The 19922-nt window shown below is 46.0% G+C and overlaps 11 protein-coding genes across 11 annotated transcripts; 5 read left to right on the top strand and 6 right to left on the bottom strand.

Moving 5' to 3' along the window:
• Nucleotides 1-32: 32 nt before the first annotated feature.
• LCD1 (Lcd1p) lies at nucleotides 33-2273 on the top strand (the record flags this gene model as incomplete). Its single annotated transcript, XM_022608459.1, has 1 exon — nucleotides 33-2273. The coding sequence occupies one exon, from the start codon at nucleotides 33-35 to the stop codon at nucleotides 2271-2273; it is 2241 nt and encodes a 746-aa protein (XP_022464953.1).
• A 209-nt stretch (nucleotides 2274-2482) lies between these two features.
• KNAG0F00340 (60S ribosomal protein eL37) lies at nucleotides 2483-3123 on the bottom strand (the record flags this gene model as incomplete). The annotated part of the gene is made up of 2 exons (XM_022608458.1): nucleotides 2483-2745; nucleotides 3117-3123. The coding sequence occupies 2 exons, from the start codon at nucleotides 3121-3123 to the stop codon at nucleotides 2483-2485; spliced, it is 270 nt and encodes an 89-aa protein (XP_022464952.1).
• A 272-nt stretch (nucleotides 3124-3395) lies between these two features.
• PLM2 (Plm2p) lies at nucleotides 3396-5297 on the top strand (the record flags this gene model as incomplete). The annotated part of the gene is made up of 1 exon (XM_022608457.1): nucleotides 3396-5297. The coding sequence occupies one exon, from the start codon at nucleotides 3396-3398 to the stop codon at nucleotides 5295-5297; it is 1902 nt and encodes a 633-aa protein (XP_022464951.1).
• Nucleotides 5298-5776: 479 nt separating this feature from the next.
• KNAG0F00320 (PSP1 family protein) lies at nucleotides 5777-7861 on the bottom strand (the record flags this gene model as incomplete). The annotated part of the gene is made up of 1 exon (XM_022608456.1): nucleotides 5777-7861. The coding sequence occupies one exon, from the start codon at nucleotides 7859-7861 to the stop codon at nucleotides 5777-5779; it is 2085 nt and encodes a 694-aa protein (XP_022464950.1).
• A 238-nt stretch (nucleotides 7862-8099) lies between these two features.
• Nucleotides 8100-9908, bottom strand: GMC1 (putative oxidoreductase; the record flags this gene model as incomplete). The annotated part of the gene is made up of 1 exon (XM_022608455.1): nucleotides 8100-9908. One exon carries the CDS (start codon nucleotides 9906-9908, stop codon nucleotides 8100-8102), a length of 1809 nt encoding a protein of 602 aa, XP_022464949.1.
• Nucleotides 9909-10071: 163 nt separating this feature from the next.
• Nucleotides 10072-11103, top strand: KNAG0F00300 (uncharacterized protein; the record flags this gene model as incomplete). Its single annotated transcript, XM_022608454.1, has 1 exon — nucleotides 10072-11103. The coding sequence occupies one exon, from the start codon at nucleotides 10072-10074 to the stop codon at nucleotides 11101-11103; it is 1032 nt and encodes a 343-aa protein (XP_022464948.1).
• Nucleotides 11104-11284: 181 nt separating this feature from the next.
• GIN4 (protein kinase GIN4) lies at nucleotides 11285-14662 on the bottom strand (the record flags this gene model as incomplete). The annotated part of the gene is made up of 1 exon (XM_022608453.1): nucleotides 11285-14662. One exon carries the CDS (start codon nucleotides 14660-14662, stop codon nucleotides 11285-11287), a length of 3378 nt encoding a protein of 1125 aa, XP_022464947.1.
• Nucleotides 14663-15258: 596 nt separating this feature from the next.
• On the bottom strand, nucleotides 15259-15576 carry SMT3 (SUMO family protein SMT3; the record flags this gene model as incomplete). The annotated part of the gene is made up of 1 exon (XM_022608450.1): nucleotides 15259-15576. One exon carries the CDS (start codon nucleotides 15574-15576, stop codon nucleotides 15259-15261), a length of 318 nt encoding a protein of 105 aa, XP_022464946.1.
• A 1147-nt stretch (nucleotides 15577-16723) lies between these two features.
• KNAG0F00270 (amino acid permease) lies at nucleotides 16724-18628 on the top strand (the record flags this gene model as incomplete). The annotated part of the gene is made up of 1 exon (XM_022608449.1): nucleotides 16724-18628. The coding sequence occupies one exon, from the start codon at nucleotides 16724-16726 to the stop codon at nucleotides 18626-18628; it is 1905 nt and encodes a 634-aa protein (XP_022464945.1).
• A 265-nt stretch (nucleotides 18629-18893) lies between these two features.
• EMI1 (Emi1p) lies at nucleotides 18894-19250 on the bottom strand (the record flags this gene model as incomplete). The annotated part of the gene is made up of 1 exon (XM_022608448.1): nucleotides 18894-19250. One exon carries the CDS (start codon nucleotides 19248-19250, stop codon nucleotides 18894-18896), a length of 357 nt encoding a protein of 118 aa, XP_022464944.1.
• Nucleotides 19251-19377: 127 nt separating this feature from the next.
• Nucleotides 19378-19806, top strand: GRX2 (dithiol glutaredoxin GRX2; the record flags this gene model as incomplete). The annotated part of the gene is made up of 1 exon (XM_022608447.1): nucleotides 19378-19806. The coding sequence occupies one exon, from the start codon at nucleotides 19378-19380 to the stop codon at nucleotides 19804-19806; it is 429 nt and encodes a 142-aa protein (XP_022464943.1).
• Nucleotides 19807-19922: the final 116 nt, after the last annotated feature.

The raw sequence follows: 19922 nt of genomic DNA, 5'->3' as shown, positions 1-19922 counted from the left end.
GGGAAGCGGATGACACGTCGGTTCTTAGATCAATGAGTGGTCTTTCATCAGATGACGAGGATGACGAGTTGATATTGCAACTTAGTGCTCTGCCACCCAAAACGACGTTACAGGATGCACCAAAGAAATATGCCACTCAGGTACAAAACAATACAGATCAGGCCGTTCAACAGAGCAAGCCTAACCCTACGGACAACGATCGTGTTTTGGAACTAGAGATGAAATTGACGAAAGCCAGAGGTGAAACTAGTATGCTGAGGGATAAAATCTCGCTTTTGAATAAAGAACGAGAGAAGGATAAGTTGAACCACGCCGATACAGACAGCCAAGCCAAGCAGGAGCATGAGAGAGAGTTGAAGTACATGAAACAAGTTATACAAAATTTGAAGGATGAGAAGAAGTTCCTTCTTATGGAGATGAAGACGAAAAAAGCGGTGCCGACGTCCGCGTCATTGCAAACAAACCCACAGGCTCAACATCAGACTCCAGATACATCCACACTTACCCCCCTGGTAAAGAAGAGGAAATTGGAAGATACGCCACAGTATTTGAAATCAAATGTGGTTTCTCTTAATTCACACAGAATCTTACCGAGGGAATCTGATCTTTTGTTCAATTCCATCATGTCATTCAAATTGTTCGGAGTGGATGTTACCCTTTTGGAAATACTCGACGTTTTGACTGTAAAACATATAGATACCGTCGAAGCTAACGACTTTATATTACATTCCAATGAATCAATCGGTAAACAGCTGAGGAGGTTTATGATGGTCGCCAAGAGTAAATTGAATTTAGATAAATTTATCGACACATTTTTGGAAAACCTGGTCTTCTTAATTACCAAGATATCATACAACTCACAGGAGTCTAAACTAGCCGTCCCATTTCTAATAGCATTGATGCATCAAATTATTATCTTTAGACCGAGTGCAGTGAAACAATTATGCTTGCAAAACCTGCTGCTTTTCGTTTGCGATTTTATTTTAGAAAATAGACGTGTGCTGAGGCAACCTCTGCGAAACGTCAACGACCCTGAATTGAAATTGAAAATACTAGAGCCTCAGGTTTTCCAATACGAATTCATTGACAAACTGATGATCTGCTATTCGTTTGACCTCTTAGAGAGCGGACTGCGAATCGCCCAACTTCTCACCAATGACGGATTGTGGGCTATATTAATTGATTCAAAGATATCAAACTCATTAACTGCCATATACAATCTGTCGTTGAGTGTTTCCGTAAGACCCTTTCTGAACGCAGTTTTCAATATTGTGGCGATTTTTAACATTCTATCAAATATGCTGGTTACAGTGCAACAAGACTCAACTTTGATCCCACCTTCTAAAGATACAAATGGATCCTTGATTGTGCATGGTAGCTGGTGGAAGTTACCGCTTGATAAACTTTACAATTTGCTGGAAAAAGACGTAAAGAACTACTATCTGATGAGCCATCTGGATAACATGGATTCCAGGAGTTTTGAGAAAAATCATTTTGTTGATATTAATGGGCTTATTAGAAATATCGGCAATAACAGTTTGGCCGCCTTCGTGGAGGAGTTGATTCATACAGATAAACTTCAAAACTTCCCGCGAGTCATCTCGAAGGAAAATTTGCCGATACAGAAGGCTCATTTGGACTTTGAGTTTGAAGGTTGGTTGTTATCTTTACAAAAGGATATCCTGCTAACATTCAATAACATGTTGCTCGTATTCCCGGAGGATTCGGTCATCATAAATGGTAACATGTTTGCTCATCTTGCCAGGCTTTTGGCGCAAGAACAGCAAGAGATATTGTCGACGTACCTCGGACAAGATAACCCTAATATAATAAGTAGGGTTGAACTCATTGAGTCAACACTGACGCTAATTTATAAGCTTTGGATGAACCACCACCAGACCATAGGCCAGGAGTACATTAAAGAGGTGGAAAATGAGCTGATAACTGCATTGAGGCGCGTTGTCGCTTCACAAATGGATGAAAAACTGCCAAGAACCAACGATGATATGGCGGATCATCGAAATATTGTGGACAAGTTAAATGAGCTTACGGTTAGAGATCAAGCCAGATACTATGAAGATGCTTTCGAAGACATGCCTGAATATATCACCAAGGAATTGAGTGACCATCTGGATGGGCGGTGTTATAGGATAATGCAAGCTCGATACCAAAAAGTCTATCAGGAAATGGCGAAGACTATACTGGAATCACATAAAACTGGCTTGTTGACGGTTGAACAAGCGGATGCTTTGTATGCAGCGATGGGTTTGTGACATGAACGGGAACCAACTTTATGGGAAAGAATAAAGCTTGGGAACGGCAAAGGGCTGTATTTATGTTGCCACGAGTAAAAATTATAAATAAATCACACAAGTCTGTACCATGCCAATTGTTTAATAATCTTACATATATTATTGATGAATGGTTTTTCTATTTCAAATAAAATCCTCTCTAATGAAGTAAGTTAGTTATTTAAAGGTATTTAAGCAGAAGCGGCCTTCTTTGCGGCACCGGTTTGGAAACCGTTCTTGAATCTTCTAGCAACGTGCTTCATGTATTGCATTCTACCGGTACCAGTGGTGGTTCTTCTCTTAGACTTAGCACCCCAGTTGAAAGATCTGGTCTTGGCAGCTGGGTAGCCACAGGCAGCACAGGTGGACTTTTGAACGTGGAAAGAACGCTTACCACATCTCTTACACAAAGTGTGAGTTTTGTTGTGACGCTTACCGAAAGATGGAGTACCCTCTGTTAAAAAAAGTATAGTTTGCTCAAATTCGCAGGGAGATTTGACAATAATAAGTCGTTAGTAAAATGTTTCTCCTTGTTTAACTTGGCCAGTACTGTGATATATTTTTTTTGTCGTAAATTCTGCACTTGGACACTATGTGGACATTCACTCTTATTTCGAGACCGCAGCAAGGACACACAAACTCCTCTGATAACACTAGAAAGCGGCAATAGCTCCTCTTAGTGCAACATCAAGTCAGGAATAGATGGAAACGGTTAGTCCCAAACTTGCAACATTGCCTCTCTCACTCTCCCTAATGAACAAAATGTAATAACACGACACATCTACTGAACCAGCATTAATCTTCTATGGAATTTTGCTTACATACTACCCATGTTTTGTCTTTATTGATCTGGTTCTTTTGCTTCTAGTTGCAAATCCTACTACGAGCAAAGACAGGCTCAATTAGCACACGAATCGTTAATATTGAATTATTTGAGGAAAATTGTTCAACTTTTTTGCGTTGGCTTCAATTTGACAAAACGGGAAAATTCTCAAAAAATTTAGGAAAAAAGGAAAAAGTTTGAAAAAATAGAAAAATAAAAAATGTTTGGGTGAAAAACAGTCATAGAAATTTGTTTACCTGTGCGACGCGAAAAGTGGGGGCATGAACGCGAAAACTGTTCATCTTTCAAAAGTTCGTTTTAAAAGTTTTAGCAAGTGTTGCGTCTCTTATAGGCTCTGCTGGTTGGGTTTTGAACTGAATCATTTATTTCTTTCCAGTGGACACTACCTTGCGTGTAATAATTCTGCTGAGCAACAAGAGTCAATCGATCATTCTTCCTATCACTACCTCAAACCTGCAAAGGAAAGGATGAACTCGAGCCAGTTCCCACCGTCTTCTCCAGGACCTTATTACTCTTTGAAGAGCTTTGATGTGAAGAGATCGGTAGATGCTACCGACATATTTTCTGACGATAGCGCATTTGGCGAGGGTTCTTTGGAAAGACCATTGAAGAAGTTCCGCAATGGCAAGCAGTATCCAACACCCTACCCGTCGTCCAGTGCTGCCATTAATTACTCTTCACCCCCCGTTGCTCGACGCGAAAGCCCATTCAACACATTCGAGGACTTGACGTTTCACTGCCCCTCGGTGGACATTATCCTCGAACCCCATAATACTACGCGTCTGGCGGTTGGTCGGAAGAAATCAGTGTGTGACGTATTCTTACCATGCGCCAAGAACATCTCGAGGCAACACGTGTTTCTGTCAACCAACAATAATGAGGTGAAAGTTGAATGTAACAGTGTGAATGGCGTTGTCGTGCTCTTTCCAAATCAAGTCAAATGCTGTTTGGCCAAGTCTACGGATTCCTTAAATGACTACCATATCGCATTGGCGTCTAACTCCTTGGAATTCAAGGGGAAGCATGCCTTAAAGAATAGAAACGTTACCTCTTTCGCTTTGTTAAAGGGCGATAGTGTGACCATGCCACTGATTGAAGGTACAGTTTTGGATTTTAGACAAGCAAGGGCTGTCTTTAAAGTCAGCAGTGAACAACGGGAAAGTGCTGAAGACAATGCCGAAACCGAAACGGAGGATGAGATGATGCCACTCAGCACGAAAAGTGACGACTTCCATTTGGACACGCAAACTCCCTCGAAAAGACTGGTGTTTGTCAATAACCAATCTCCAAACACGGAAGAGCACATAGCATGCAAATCACCAAGCATCAACCCTTCACTGGTTAACTCGACTTACGAATCTGGAATTACTCCTACCGTGAATCTCCCCGTTAGGGAGCCCACCACTCCGACGAAGATTAAACATGCCATTAATATACCACGGTTTGCTAACTTTGATTCACCAATAGCAAAGTCAACGACTAGTACTAATGTGATCCCCGACTTGAATATAATGGCCAAGTCAGGTAGCAAGAATGACACGGAACAGACAAGCTCTGACAATGCATTAAAAGTGGTAGACGCGTTAGATACCGCAAAGGAGAAAGAAAGCGTGTTCGTCAAGCCACAACCACTGGAACATAAGACGCCAAGTTTCGAGTCAAAGAAATTGTCCCCCAAGCCTGTAATACCCATGAACCACCAAAATGCTAAGAGAGGGGCAACTACATCCTCAAAGAGCGCCGCGATACCCAAAGACAAAGGGAACACAGAGGACAGGCACGACATGATTCTACATGCTTTGAAGGCCAAGGGTGTTAACATTTATGAGACCCAGCACGCCATTGCGAATTTCTTGGCCTTTGCCCCCGTGCAACAGAAACCACTGTCTCAATTAACCGACGTTAACAAGCAGGTAGCAGCCTTATCTGCCGAAGAACTGAGAGTGATACTATCGGGAGCTAAAGGAATTGGAATTATCAGACGGAGTGGTAAAGATGCAGCCGGTAAACCACTAGAAGAAGAGTACTACTACGATATTGAGAATGATGACGATGTAGACAGGGAAAACCTTGTTGCATCGTTGAAAGGTGGAAGATCTGCTCTAAGAAGTTGCAGAAAGACCCATAAACAGTATTACTGGAAAAAGCCAGCGCGTAAATAAGCCACCAATTATCAAATGTGCAGCGTGTCTTCCTTTGGAGCTTGTGAGCTTAACTAAACTTTTTATAAGTATGGAATAAGTATACGTATTAAGTACCAACAATGTCTGGTTTGAATAGTAAGCAGGAAGAATTGAAAAATTATTTAAACGAGTATTGGGATATAAGTATATATAATAAAAATTGGAAAGAACTGCTTCTAAGTGTTGATTGTTGGCACAAATATGCCACAAACTGACACCAAAATATGGCCTAAGGAAGAGTTCGGGGAAGGGGTTGGGGTAGAAAAAAGACATACCAACCACTTTTTTTAGCAAGAGTTTTTAATGGTGACCTGGACCCAATATAAATAACCTCTGACTTGCAAGTCAGACGTGTTATCATTACGGATAATTTTCTATAGCTGTTTCTATCTTTTTTTGGTGGGTTTTCTTGTAATTTTTTGAGTCTTTGGCGAAGAATATTTGATATAATTTTGTGTTCAGAAGAGTTCATTGACCAACTCCTTGTAGACACCAATCTGGAAGTTGTCCAGCTGGATTTTATTCAACGGCGGCGCCAGAACGGAGTCGTCCTCTTGGATCACGGTATCCGCCGATTTCGGGTTTTCTGCGGTGTAGTTTTTAACCATGTCTTCGTAAAGGTTAAGTTCCCTCCGTTGGTCGTCGTAGTACTTTGAGTCGATGCTCAAGTTATTCGGGATAGCGCAGAGCCAGATCCGCGTCTTGTAGAATTTGAAAAGTTCTTTGATCAGCTCCCTGAAGTCGTTTCTCTCCTCGCAGATGTAGTAGAAGGTTAGCTTCTTGCGATCGAATTGGAATTCCGTGTTTAGAATTTTGATGTTGAGCGGCTTTTTGTGGGCGTGTGACCCGCCGTTCTCCTCGTTATTGCTTTGTCTGTTACCGTTTAGCAATTGCAACTTCAACTGCGCGATGTGTAACGCCTTGAGCTCATCTTGGAATTTGTGATGCAAATTTGTGGTAACCTCCAAAGGCGTTGCAAATCTGAGGACCTGCTTCGAGGGGATGATCAACTGTGTCAGCTCAATCACATCGTACAGTTTTGAGTTGAGCTCTGTAGTTTTCGACCCCTGCTTGGACCCAACAAGGGACCGGATGAAATCGCTGTTAGGGTAATGCTGGCTCTTTGAGGTGATCAACGAGTCAAAGTGGACTTTCTTCTTGAGGAAGTTTGTGAATAGGGCCAAGTTCAGTGACACACGGGGCTCGATGACTTGCACGAGGTCCTTACCACGGTCTCCGTCAATAATGACCAAGTCCCCTCTCTTCAAGAACAGGTTTGAATTCTGCTGCGTGGACAGAAGTTCCAACTTCCCGTTCTTCAACGCAACAAGGACGAGTGGTTTATCTTGGGAAAAGTTGGACGAGTTCCCGACGTTGACAGAGGAGTTGTTCACCCCCAGTTTGTTCAGACCGCCGATATTGTAGTCTTTCATGATTGCGTTTGAGGTGAAGTTCGCATTGCAGTTTCTCAAAAAGTCTATGAATTGCTGCACTGCCCCAACCTTGGAGTCTTCTGTGTGCTGGGAGCTCTTGGGAGCATCACCCACAAGGACCTTAATATAGTCAATGAACTCGTAAGTGACTTGGCTTGAGAAGTAGTTCAGTCCGCAGTTTTCGTACAGTTGGTGCAAGTCGGGGGACGACACAATCTCCATGCCGTTGATGCACAACAAGCCGTTTTCCATGGGCAATTCCGGGGCAGCAGTGTAGTGCCGGTCCACTTGTCCGCGGTAGCCATGTTCGAACACTGCATTGTTGCTTTGATAAGTCGCTACCGCGTTGAAATCCCCAGTATCGCACTGCGGTCTGTTTTGTCTGCTGTGCAGCTGCGCCTGTCTGGGCTGGTAAGCACCACCAATTTGTGGCACCTGTTGTTGGGAGCTGTCCGGGCCATTCCAATGGGGCGGGTGCGCATCAATCAAGTGATCCGAGATGTAAGAGGACCTCCTTTCACTGCCGATCGGTTTCTGCTGTTGCATTCTGTTTCTAGTGTCATGCGAGAGCGATCCACCCATGTACACCGCTGCAGGGGGACCCGTGGCCGCCCCGAACGTCGGAGGAGCGTTGTCCGTAGACATTCTCCTTCCCATAGTGCCTCTAAAAAGTTGCGAGTCGTTGTTGCTCCGCGAGTGCAGCTGTGTCACGGAGGGGAGAAACGAGTTGCTTGCTGCAAACGGCATAGACACGCCCGTCGATGCCGTGGAGACCCTCTCGCCTGTGGGCTGGAAGAATTGCGCCGCGGGCGTATTGAAGCGACCACCGTGTGTCGAGGGCATTGTGAGTGTGTTCTGAAACCCGTTGATGAAGTCAAAACTACCGACCTGTACAGCCTCGTCCCCGGGGTAAACCTGATCGGGTCTAGGTGCGGGACGCGTCCCGGTCACAGCCCAGGGCGACACCTCGCCGTGCTGCTGTCTAAGTTGGCGGGGCAGGTCCGTCAATGACTTCCCGCTCTGGTTCTTGAACAGCAGGTTATCGTAGTAGTTTCTTAATTCCGGATTATCGGAGATGCTCGAGTTGCTGCTCACCGTAGGTAGCTCCATCTCTCGCTGTTCTTCGTGCAACGTGTTGTACCTTAGTGTCTATCCTGTTACCACCTTGCAAAGCGTATGTGTATGCCCGTGCGAGTGCAACCAGTGCCAACCTCGAGAGCACTCCTTCTCACTCTCAAAGTGTAACCGAAACTCGAAACAGAAACGACTTAAAATTGAAGAAACGCAGAGATGATGCGGCAGTCGCAGTTTACGGGGAAGAGACGCTCAGGGTGTTGGTGCTTCACCACTAGACCCGTGCTCCAAGATGTATCGTGTGCTTCACCGTGGGTGCCTCGAAGTGGTGGTACAGTGCAGTGCACAGCAGCAACATCACGAGGGCGTACACGAGAAGAGCAACTATCTTGCCCTTCCCTGTCGTCATCTTAGCAGTAGTAGTAGTAGCAGTAATAGTATTAGTGGTAGTGGTAGTAGTAGTAGCAGCCTGCTCATCTAGAACGACGCCGAGACCCTTCATCATGTGCCACTCCGCGTGGCAGTGCAATGCCCAAAGACCAGGGTGATCAGTGACGATCCGCAACACAGCAAAACTGTTGCCCGCGATGTTGATGCTGTCGCGAGTCATCGGTGTTTCACCGGTCTCCTGCCAGTGAGCCACGTCTTGGGCATAGCGGGCTCGCGCCCGAGGGTTGTCATCTCGCAGTGGGCCCTCACCACCGCCCCCAAGAGATACCACTTGGAAATGGTGGCCGTGAAGGTGCCATGGGTGCCGCATATGGTCCAGAGCGTTGACCACAATCTCGACAATCTGCGAGCCCGCTAGCGGTACAGGATCCGCGAAATACTCCTCGAACACGCGGCCGTTGACCGTGTACATCCCAGTTCCAAACTTCTGTTTAACAGAGGACCCGGAATCGTACTGGTACTCGAAAGTGACTGTCGTATCCGGGGGTACCCATTCTGTCCCGGATATCGCGTCTAGGGGTTTGAAGTCTCGGTAAAGGTCGTTTGTATGGAACCCGGGGAGCTTTCTAATCGAGATGTCCTCAGCGGACAATTGATTCGGGGGATCCCCAATTGCTGGCCTGTGGGCCAACCAAGCGGTCTTCCGGACGTATCCCATCATCTTGCCGCACCCGTTAATCAGTTGTACTGGAGAGTCACTTTGCAACTTCACCACCACGGTGTACCGCTGCCCTACAGCCAGCGTGAGTGTCTCCACCACAAATGGTACAATTAGCACCCCATCTGTCTCAATAACGATTATCTTGTGACCCAGCAGGTGGAGTATCTGCGTGCCGGACATCCCGGTGTTCACCACCCGCAGTTTCAGATACTTGCTCGAACCTTCCAGTAGAAATACCACGTTGTCCTGAGCACTGCCGTTTATGAGCGATTCCTCAACGCGAGGGTCTGGACCGCCTTCAGGGCCCCAAACGCTGCTCTTCAAGATGTCCAGGTTCCCATCCAAGTAGTAGTCGCTGAGCGTGAACACTTGTTCTTGAACACCCGACAGATTAACAGGGAATTCACTTGTCCTCGAAGTTCCCAGTTCCAAACGGCCCGGTTGAACATCACCATCGCCAATGGTGCGGACCACGTCACTGATGAGCTGGTCCATCGCTGGGCATTCCACTATGAACACGCCTCTCATCCCATCGCCGTACTGCACTGACGAGTGCGAATGGTACCAGAAAGTCCCACACGCATCGTCCGGGATCCTGATTGTGTACGTGTAACTGTCCCCCCGATGGATCGGTTCCTGTGTCAATTGCGGGACACCATCCACGCTGTTCTCCAAGGGAACCAAACCATGGATATGTAATGACGTCTCGCAGTATGCCTGAGTCAAAGCATCGCTCTCAAACCCACCGTCAGAGCATAACTCGTTCACCACAGTCAGCCGCAGCAACTGGCCCTGCTGGACCCGTATCTCCGGCCCGTACGTCGTCAGAAACCCGTTGATGGACACGATGGGCCTGCCCTCCGCATTGACCTCCTGCGTGACGCGGAATGTCATTTCCAGCGTCTCCGCAGATTGAACAGCAGCACCCACCAATGCGATCACTATCAGAATCACCCACTGCATCGTCATCATAGAGGCTCCTGGGTCTTACACACCTCACATGGGGAGAGGAAGGAGCTAATGGCTTCGTGCAACACCACCCTCTTAGTGTCCCTTTTCTCTGTATTGAAGACGGTACCTGATCCCTGCAGATCGCAACAACAGAGTATCGCAGCAAGGGATAAGCGGTACTGGTATGCCTGGAACTGGGTCATCGCTTGGTGAACTTGTTGGATGCGCAAATGCGCAAGCACCTTCTTTGTTCACGCCGCTCAAGATCAAGTCCCTTACGGTTCCCAACCGCATCGGAGTGTCGCCCATGTGCATGAACTCCGCGGTGGATTCCAAGCCGACCAATTTCCACCAGGTGCACTACGGGGCACTAGCTTTGCGCGGACCCGGGTTGATTATCGTCGAGTGCTCCGCGGTGTCCCCAGATGGAATCAATTCCTCGCGGGACTTGGGGCTTTGGGACGAGATGACTGCGAAACACCACTACAGCAGTATAGTCGAGTTTGCCCACCAGCACAGGGGGGTCATTGGCTGCCAATTGGGAAGTTTTAAGTCACCGCCAATTGACCACTGGTCCTCAGAGGACATTCGTGCAAGCGTCGACGACTGGGCGAAGAGCAGCAAGCTCGCCGTAGAAGTGGCACGTTACGATTTCGTAGAGATTCAGGGCAGCTACGGGTCCCCCGCTCAAAACTTTCTGTTCTCCGCAACTAACCATCGGCAAGACTGCTATGGGGGTCCACCGTCAAACAGAATGCGGTACCTGCTGGACTTGGCCCGCTCTGTGAAGGCGAATGTCGATCGCCAGGTGCCCATCTTCATGAGATTAACCGACTGTGAGAAATCGGAGGAAGAAGGCGCTTGGACGCAACGCGACACCATCGACCTGTGTTTGGTGCTAGCACAGCTCGGAATAGACGTAGTGGATATCGTTTTCACTTACAAACGGGACCTCAAATTAGAGGGCTACCTACCAAGAAAACAGTTCTTACAAGAGCTCAGGCATAGACTCGATGGGAGGGGTCTCAAATTGAATCTCGCATCACCAACGAGAGTTAACGATGGCCTAGATGCAGAAAATACAATAAAGGACAGTGGACTGGACTTGATTCTCATAGGGAAGAAGTTTTTGAAGGATCCTACCTTAGTGTCCGCTTTCGCATCTGATTTGGAAGTTGAAATTTCACAACCTGTTCAGTACCACTGGGGGCTTTAACTACCGTCCACCCCACAAACAATACTACTAAACATTCCAGCCCTCAACACAAGATTTTATTCAAAGAGGCAGTAGCTCTCTTTTATATTACACGCTGCTATGTTTATGTATTTACTTTTGTATAAGATTATACCATTGAGTGTCCAGTTGTTGTCGTCGAGGTGAGGAGTACCTGTTTTGATTATTTGATTGTGATCATAACTCCTTCCTTAACAAGCACGTTTTTCACTTCACCAGCTAATCTGTTAACAGCCTTGGTAGAACCCGATTTCTTTTTGATATCCACTTTGCTGCCCTTACCTTCCCTTATTATAATAATCTCAAAGATGGTTGAACGTAGGGAAAGAATATTTTCACTTGCCAATTTCCCAGTGATGGTCATGTTTTCACTGTTACCTTTGATGCTCTTTAGACCGTACGATCCCCACCCACGCAGCAGATTGTACAACCCTTGGTACATCTGCGTAGCAGAAACCGTTGTGTGTATGCCGTCTTCCGCACCCAGTTTGGTCTTCTTGACCGATTGAGTTGTCGTATTCGACTGACCGGATAGTTTTCTCAGGAAATTGTTAGAAAATGTGTTCTCCTTCGATGCCTTAGTTCTCTCGTCATTCCTCTGTTTCTTGGCATCCAGTTTCTTTTTTTCCGTTATAGGAGGTTGAGGAGCTTTTCTAATGTTCTCAGCTTTTAGGTCACTCACTTCTGGCTCACCTTCGGATATATCCCCAGTTTCCGCTGACTTACTTTTAGACTTCTTTTCTTGCGGTTTGGCATTGACCTCTTCTGGTTGATCTTGATATATCCCAAGACCAGCGATCTCAGGGTCTAGAGGTGGTAATATCGGCAATTTATTTTCCATATCAGCTTCAGAGTTAGCTTTGTTGTATCTGTCTGACAAGTTTACTCTCAAACCCTTTTTACTAGAGCTTTCCGGAGATTCAGAGACTTCATACAATTTCCCATCAGTAGAGGTGTTGTTCGTGTTTTCCGCTTCTTCATTAACGCTTTCGAAGAGAAACTCGGATTGGCCGGCGCTATTAGGTGTTGCTATCTGGCCTCTATTCTCGGCTGCATCAGTGTTCTCACTCTCAAAGTTCATCATATCCGAAAGATTTTTGAAAGACTGTCTCGTCGAATACATGGACAAAACGGAAAGTCTCTTTGAGGACTCAGAAAAGTTTCTAGATTTTCTAGTAAATTGAGGGACCTTGATGTCGGATATCTTTCTCACTTCTGGTTGATCACTGTGTATCCGGAGAGGCGCTGTGGCAATAGCATTTTTTGGAAGAACGTCGCTACGTTCTAGATTGCTTGGAGCGGTAATAACACGTCCTGGCGCTCTGGAATAATCTGACCTAGCTGATGCCGACTTCAACTCCTTACTGATATCGAACGAAGAGCCCAGAAATTTAGATCTTCTTATCGTTTCCAGAATAGCCTTTTCGGTTTTCAGCTTGTTGTCTACTTCGCCTTCGAAAACTTGCAACGAAGGGTTGCGGGTATCGCTTTCTGCTGAATCGAAGAATAGACCAGGATCTAACCTTGATTTAGGTCTTGTTTGTAAGGCGGCATTGCGTTGTCTTAGAAGTTCCTTTACTTCAATTTCCACTCCTCCTTGTTTCTTGTTGAGAGGTTCAGACACAGATCTTGATTCGGTCTTCCCCTCGTGTGACATCATGTCCAATTCCTTTTTCAAATTTTCGATCTCTTCTTCCATTATCCTTTGACGGTCATTTGTTTCGTTTTCCTTTCTTTCGCGCTCTCTTTGTTTCTCCCTTTCCTGTAGTTCCTTTTGTTTCCTTTCCGCTTCCTCACGCTCTTTAGCCTCTCTGACTTTACGTGCCAGTTCCTCCTTTTCTTTCCTGATTTGTTCATACTTTTCGTGTTCGAAAATCTCATCGATCAGCGTGGCGAAGTTTGAACTGGTTCGCTTGGTTTCTTGTTCCAAGTATTCCCATTCGTCATCTTCTGACAGCTTGGCGTACGTCGAAATTAGCTTTGACGCTATCGTACCATTTTTATTATTTGGTAAGATGGACACTCTTTTACTAGCTCTATTATTTTTCTTGAAAGTGTTTGTCTTCTTGATAGTCGAAGAGCGAGCAGCCTGGATATTTGCCATCGAGTTTCTCTTCTTCCTCGACGCCGGTGTTGGAGAGCCATTTACGTTACTGACTGGGTATCCTGATATTTTCGAGAGTCTCTTTCTTCTTGCCGATGTGCTGGGCGTGATCGCAGCGAGTGAGGATGTACTGTTCAAAGTGGGGAGTTTTTGGAAAGAAATTGGTCTTTTATGAGACGAGGTCACGCTTATAACAGATGCTCTGTTTTTCTTTCTCGGAGTCGTGTTTTTATTCCCCGAGGATCTGTTAACCGCGGTACTCTGATTAGTTGCAGGGGCCATGGACGTGGATTGTCCACCGGATTGTCTGTTCTTCAAATGTTCATTCTTCAAATTTTCCTGCTCCACGTCTAACTTGAATCTATTCAGCATGGCGTACAGCGTCTTTTCAGCGTTGGCGCCATGTTCCTTCAACTTGACCCGAATCTCTGCAGGGTCCCTACCGTGCCACAGAACGACCAGGTTCTGTAGGATGTTTTCATCTATAGCGGAGTTCGTTTCCGCCAATGGATGAAGGTATGTGTCCTCGCGGGGTAAGTTCCTTATACTCTTGGAGTCCTTGATGCTTGGATATTTTTGCAACAGTGGATGTTTCAAAATATCTCTTGCCGTTATCCTTTCAGCAGGGTTAACTACAAGGATCTTACTTATTAGGTTCTGTGCCTCCTTCGATATTTCGTCATCCTCTGGCATTTCAAATTGACCCGCTTGAACTTTCAACAGCAGGTTTCTGATGTTCCCATCCTCCTCGTCGAAGGGTAACCTCCCGGTCAAAAGCGCGTAGAGAATGACCCCACAGGACCACACGTCACTGGCGAACCCGTGGTAGGGGATCCCAGATACAATTTCGGGTGCTGCGTAATGTGGAGATCCACAGGACGTCTCCAAGAGTTTATCCTCCGTCTCGAGTGCTGCCATCCCAAAATCTGCGATCTTGATGTTATATTTCGTGTCCAGAAGTAAGTTTTCCGGTTTCAAGTCTCTGTGTACAATCCCCAACGCGTGGCAGTACGAGATACCGATAATGATCTGTCTGAAAAACCTGATTGCCTCGTTTTCTGGCAGTGGGCCCCTTTCCACTAGCAAGTTAAACAACTCGCCCTTCTCTGCGTACTCCAAGACCATGTACAAGTTGCTGTTTGTTTCCCAAACGTCGTACAGTCTGAGCACGTTTGCATGGTTCAGCAGTTTCATAATGACTATTTCCCTCTCGATGCCGTAGGGCAGCGCGTCTGGCGTCGTGTTATCCACCATCGACGTCACATTCGAGTCCTGGAATATAGTCTTCGAAATGACTTTGATAGCAGCCTGGTTACCTGTGGTCTTGTTGTAGGCTAATTGGACTTTCCCCGTGGATCCGAGTCCGAGGGTCTCGCCCATCTTCCAGGATCCAATCTGGTCGCCCTTGATGGTAGGCGTCGTTTTATTTGTGATCATTCTTGCAGAGTGAATGGTGGTGTTGTTGTCTTGTATTGCAGAAGCGAGTGAATTGTAGTGGGGTTGAAAGAAGGTAATTGCTGTTTGTTGTTCTGGTGAAGACGCCAAGATTCGTTCGGGAAAGGATGCAATTGACGAGAAATGCGTCCTGGGTTTTTATTTATTCGAACTTGGGGCACCAGATGCCATCGAAATCTGCAAAGTGATGAAATCTCAGTTTTTTCTCGTCTTTTTTCGCGTTTTGCGCCAAATAAGAAAAAAAGACGCGAAAACGTGAACAGAAAATCCGAGAGAGACGACGTACAAAGAAAGGAAGACGCACGAGGTGAGTTGCGGCGACCGTCGCGTAATTAACATTCCCAAACCGGGTAGATTGAGGGCACCGGTTCGGTTGGCAAAAGGGGGAGTAGAAGAAGTGAGAAAGACTCGTCGTTACACATATACGTATATATATATATATATATATATCTTTATTCACATATCTCATAGTTTAGTTTGCTTGCGAAGGATGGAGAGTGCGGGCAGAGGAGCCACACATACATAAAACACGGGGTCTCACCTAAATTTCCAGTTTCTTATTCTTTATATTTTATTATTTAGTAGCCACCAATTTGCTCTCTGTGGGCTTCGATCATATCGTTGTCGTCCATGTCCAAGTCGTCTGGAGTCTGGTCCGCTTGGATTCTGATACCGTCGTACAAAAATCGCAGCGAGTCCATTTCTTTACCTTGTCTCTTGGCAAACGCCTCCATCAACCGTCTCAATGGTGTGGTTCTCTTGATCTTGAAGAAGATCTCTGAGGACCCGTCGGACACCTTCAAGTTGATGTGCGTCTCCTGCTTGACATCGGGCTTAACGTCGGGCTTCACGTCAGCAGGAGTGTTAGTGTTGGTGTTCTCTGGGGATTCAGACATTCCTGTTCTTGGTTACTCGCTGGGGTACCGTCGCTTTTGCCACGAAAGAGCTGCTCTGAGTTGCCTTGCCCCTCCGGTGTGTTAAACTTCTGCGCTTCTTTTTTTCTGTTTTCTTGGAAATCGAGAAGGAAATGTTTTTGTGTACCGGGTAACCCTCTGCGCAACGTGACAGGTCCCGGTGACCAAGTCTGGTCGCAAGACAACTGAACCAGCAATACAGTGATCAAGAGAGCAGTGTTGCTTCTCCAGGTTTTTGACAAAAAAACTGCTGATCGAGATAGCACTGTTGTCATTTCCGGGAAGTAAGCCCATTTTTGGCAATTGCATCAGTGTGCAGCAGTAAAAGCAAAACAAGAGAGCCGGTACCTCCTCACGCACCGCCCTTAATCATACCGGCCTGCGTCTTCAAGCAGAAGTTGCATTTGTCAAGAATACTACAACCCAGGGTCCTGCCATTACGTTCCCCAGGGTCCGTATCAGTGGAAAGCCGCTACGCAAACATGCGAGAAGCAGACGGTCACGACCTCTCTCACACACATAAACCCTCCAGTGTTGTTGTTGCAACCCGCCATGGCGCTTCCAACGGTCCAATGGCCAGAAGCGGTAATGCGGCTACCCTTTTGAGAAGTGTTTCCGGGTAACTTTTGACGAGCTGCTTCTTTTTTGATCGCCGGTTCTTCTCTCTTTTTTTTTCTATTGTCTTCACGGCTTTAGACGTACATAAGCCGCCCTTCACGGTGCCTGAAGAGCGAAAAATGGTGCCATATAATGGTCAACTGGTTAAGGGCCCCAACATACGCAGGACGCCATTGGGATCCACATAAACACTCGTAGAAGAGGGTATACCTGGCTTCCCTTAACCGGCCCCTTCGTTATGTGGTTTAGTTTTTTCTGGTCTTATCAATTGCTGATTGTTTTGCTTGCCGGTTTTGTGTCATCATGTTCCTGTTTTAGCAATAACGTATACTGCATATTACACAAAAAAATTATAATGGAGCAAGTGCGGCGCGGGGGTACGATTATTATAAAAATAAGACTAGCTGGCACTTGCTTCTACTCGAACCATTTCCCCTTACTCATCACTTCTTGAAGAAACTCAAAGACTGTATACCAAGTATAACCATAGTAAACTTTTTTCTTTTATACTATGGGGACGTCGTCAAGTAATTCGAAACAGCTGGACAGACAGCAATCTTCCTCGGATTCGGTTAGTGACGTGTCATATGCCCGTGTGACTACTAATTCGGAAAGGGAGGAGACCGATTACTTCCAATTCCAAGAAAGTTCGTCTGCTAAGAAGGAGACGAAAACGGATGAGAGCAACAATGCTGTTTTGATTCAAGAAAAGACACAGGAGGAGACAATCCATAATTCGGATGGTTCTTCCCGCTCACCCTTTGGGAAATTCGTCGACTCGTTCAAAAGAGTTGATGAGAAGCAAACAACGTCAGACTTGGAGTCAGGTTTAGGCGAAGTACCTGGAGAAAACAGCGACTTGAAACAGACAATCAAGAAGAGACACGTCTTGTTGATCTCTCTGGGGACTGGGATTGGTACTGGGTTGCTTGTCGGTAACGCAAAAGTCCTTAGAGATGCAGGGCCAGGTGGGTTGGTCATTGGGTACAGTATCATGGGCTCATGCCTCTACTGTATCATCCAAGCGTGCGGTGAATTGGCCGTCTGCTACAGTTCCCTACCAAGCAACTTCAACATTTATCCAACTTTCCTCGTCGACAAAGCCTTCGGGTTCGCTGTCGCCTGGGTCTATTGTCTGCAATGGCTATGTGTTTGCCCGCTGGAATTGGTAACGGCCTCTATGACCATCAAGTACTGGACAACCTCGGTTAACCCTGATATCTTCGTCTCGATATTCTTTGTGTTGATCATTGTGATCAATACTTTCGGTGCAAGAGGTTACGCTGAAGCAGAGTTTTTCTTCAACTCATGTAAAGTGTTGATGATGGCCGGGTTTTTCATCCTAGGTATTATCATTACTTGCGGTGGTGCGGGGACCAGCGGCTACATCGGTGCCAAATACTGGCATTCCCCAGGTGCGTTCAACGGTAATCGTCCCATTGACCATTTCAAAGGTGTCATGGCCACTTTCACGACAGCAGCGTTCGCCTTTGGTGCCTCAGAGTTTATCTCTTTGACTGCCGCTGAACAATCCAACCCTCGCAAAGCCATTCCAAAGGCCGCAAAGATGATGATCTACCGGATTTTGTTCGTGTTTCTAAGTTCCATCACTTTAATCGGGTTCCTAGTCCCTTACAACTCACCTTATTTGTTGGGTTCCGGATCAGACGCGACCAAGGCCTCGCCCTACGTCGTGGCGGTCGCATCCCATGGGGTAAGAGTGGTACCGCATTTCATCAATGCTGTGATTCTGCTCTCCGTACTGTCCGTGGGGAACTCCGCCTTCTACTCAAGCTCCAGACTATTGAACTCATTGGCCCAACAAGGTTACGCTCCAAAAATGTTTACGTACATCGACAAAAGGGGCAGACCTTTGGTAGCAATGGTGTGCTCCACCTTGTTCATGACCATCGCTTTCTGTGCTGCCTCTCCTAAGGAGGAGCAAGTATTCACCTGGTTATTGGCCATCTCCGGGCTCTCCCAACTTTTCACCTGGGTGGCCATCTGTATCTCTCACCTGCGGTTCAGAAGAGCTCTGAAAGTTCAAGGCCATTCACTGGGGGAAATTGGGTTCAAATCCCAGGTGGGGATCTATGGGTCACTTTACGCAGCCACTATGCTGATATTGGCCCTAATCGCCCAATTCTGGGTCGCCCTTGCCCCCATTGGCGGTAATGGGTTGGACGCTAGAAACTTTTTCCAGAACTACCTGGCAATGCCTATTCTGCTGGTTTTGTACTTTGGATACAAAATCCGGAAAAGAGACTGGAAGTTTTGGATTCCAGCTCATAGGATCGACTTGGTCTCTCACAGGAAAGTTTTCGATGAAGATATCCTGAAGCAAGAGGTTGCAGAGATAGAGCAAGAGAAGAAGAACCTCTCCACCGGTAGGAAGATACAGGAATTCTTCTTCTGAATTGCAAAGTTGGGCAACGAGAACTAATATTCTGTACGCATGGATCAGTTATCTTTTCCTCCATCCCATCTCTCTAGCATTCGGAGAGAGTTTGGGTTCACTAACTTTTTTTTCCATTCTATTATAACTTAATATATACATATGTAAGTATAAGCAAAAATCCCAAAAACATGTTACCGTATTCATCGCTTTTTTGGTCATTAATCCCCATCTTTCTATTCACAAGCGTTCATTCTTCCTTCTTTATTTTCTTCTCTTTTTCTAGCTACCCTCGCTCCTTCCAAACAGCATCGGAACTCCCCTTCAGCTTATTATTTTCTTCTATGCGCGCCCTGTACCATTCTTGTACTTTAACAGGATTCCTTCCGTGCAACATACAGAAATTCAGCTTCTCCAACTGCTTTTGGCAGGGGTTAAACTCGCCGTATCGATAGTAACTTCTAAATTGACCACCTATAGAGTAGCACGATGTTAGCTCATCAAACGCCTCCATACAGCTCATTACCGTCGGGTATTTGGACATCGCAAGTAAGTTTTTGCCCCAGTCAAAGACACTTCTCTCTGATTGCCGAGTATCCCTTACAAGGTACGGTATCTGTGCTCCCTTTACCCAGGGGACCATCACTCTATTTAAGCTGCAATAGCACTCAATTTTTTTCTCTTCTTCTCAGTATCGTAATACCTAGGGACGCTGGAGCTCAGAGAGAAGCAAAGGGAAAGTGCTACAGTGAGCGACGGGACTAGTACAGATGCAGTTTTATTTACAGGTGATTCTTATTGTATCTACCCTGGTAATCTTTGGTATATATTTCATTCTGAACAAGGAGGAACCCGTGGTGGTAACTGAGGAGACTCTGAGGTACGTCAAGAAGCAGATAGATGACAACGCTGTATTTGTTGCCGTAAAGACATGGTGCCCTTACTGTAAAGCGACGATTGTTACATTGCTTGACCAAATGAAAGTGCCTGCTAGTAAGATCAAGGTGCTGAAATTGAATGAACTAAAGCACGGCCGTGAGATCCAAGAGGCTTTGTTTCAGATGAACGGACAGAAGACGGTGCCTCATATATACATAAATCAAATATTCATTGGTGGGAATAGTGATTTGGAGGAGTTGAGAGTGTCTGGGAAGTTAAGAAACCTATTGGGAGAGGTCATAGAAAAGGACAAGAAGTAATAGAGAGCGGATGAACTAAATACATAACCAATGTAAGGATCCCATCACGTCGTAAAAACAAAGTAATTCTTCAAGTTATATAAATGGGAACATGAAGTTACGCATGTCAGAGAGAT

Source organism: Huiozyma naganishii, chromosome 6, assembly GCF_000348985.1.
Source record: "Huiozyma naganishii CBS 8797 chromosome 6, complete genome".
Lineage (NCBI taxonomy): Eukaryota > Fungi > Ascomycota > Saccharomycetes > Saccharomycetales > Saccharomycetaceae > Huiozyma > Huiozyma naganishii.
This window is presented reverse-complemented; position numbering and strand designations above follow the sequence as displayed.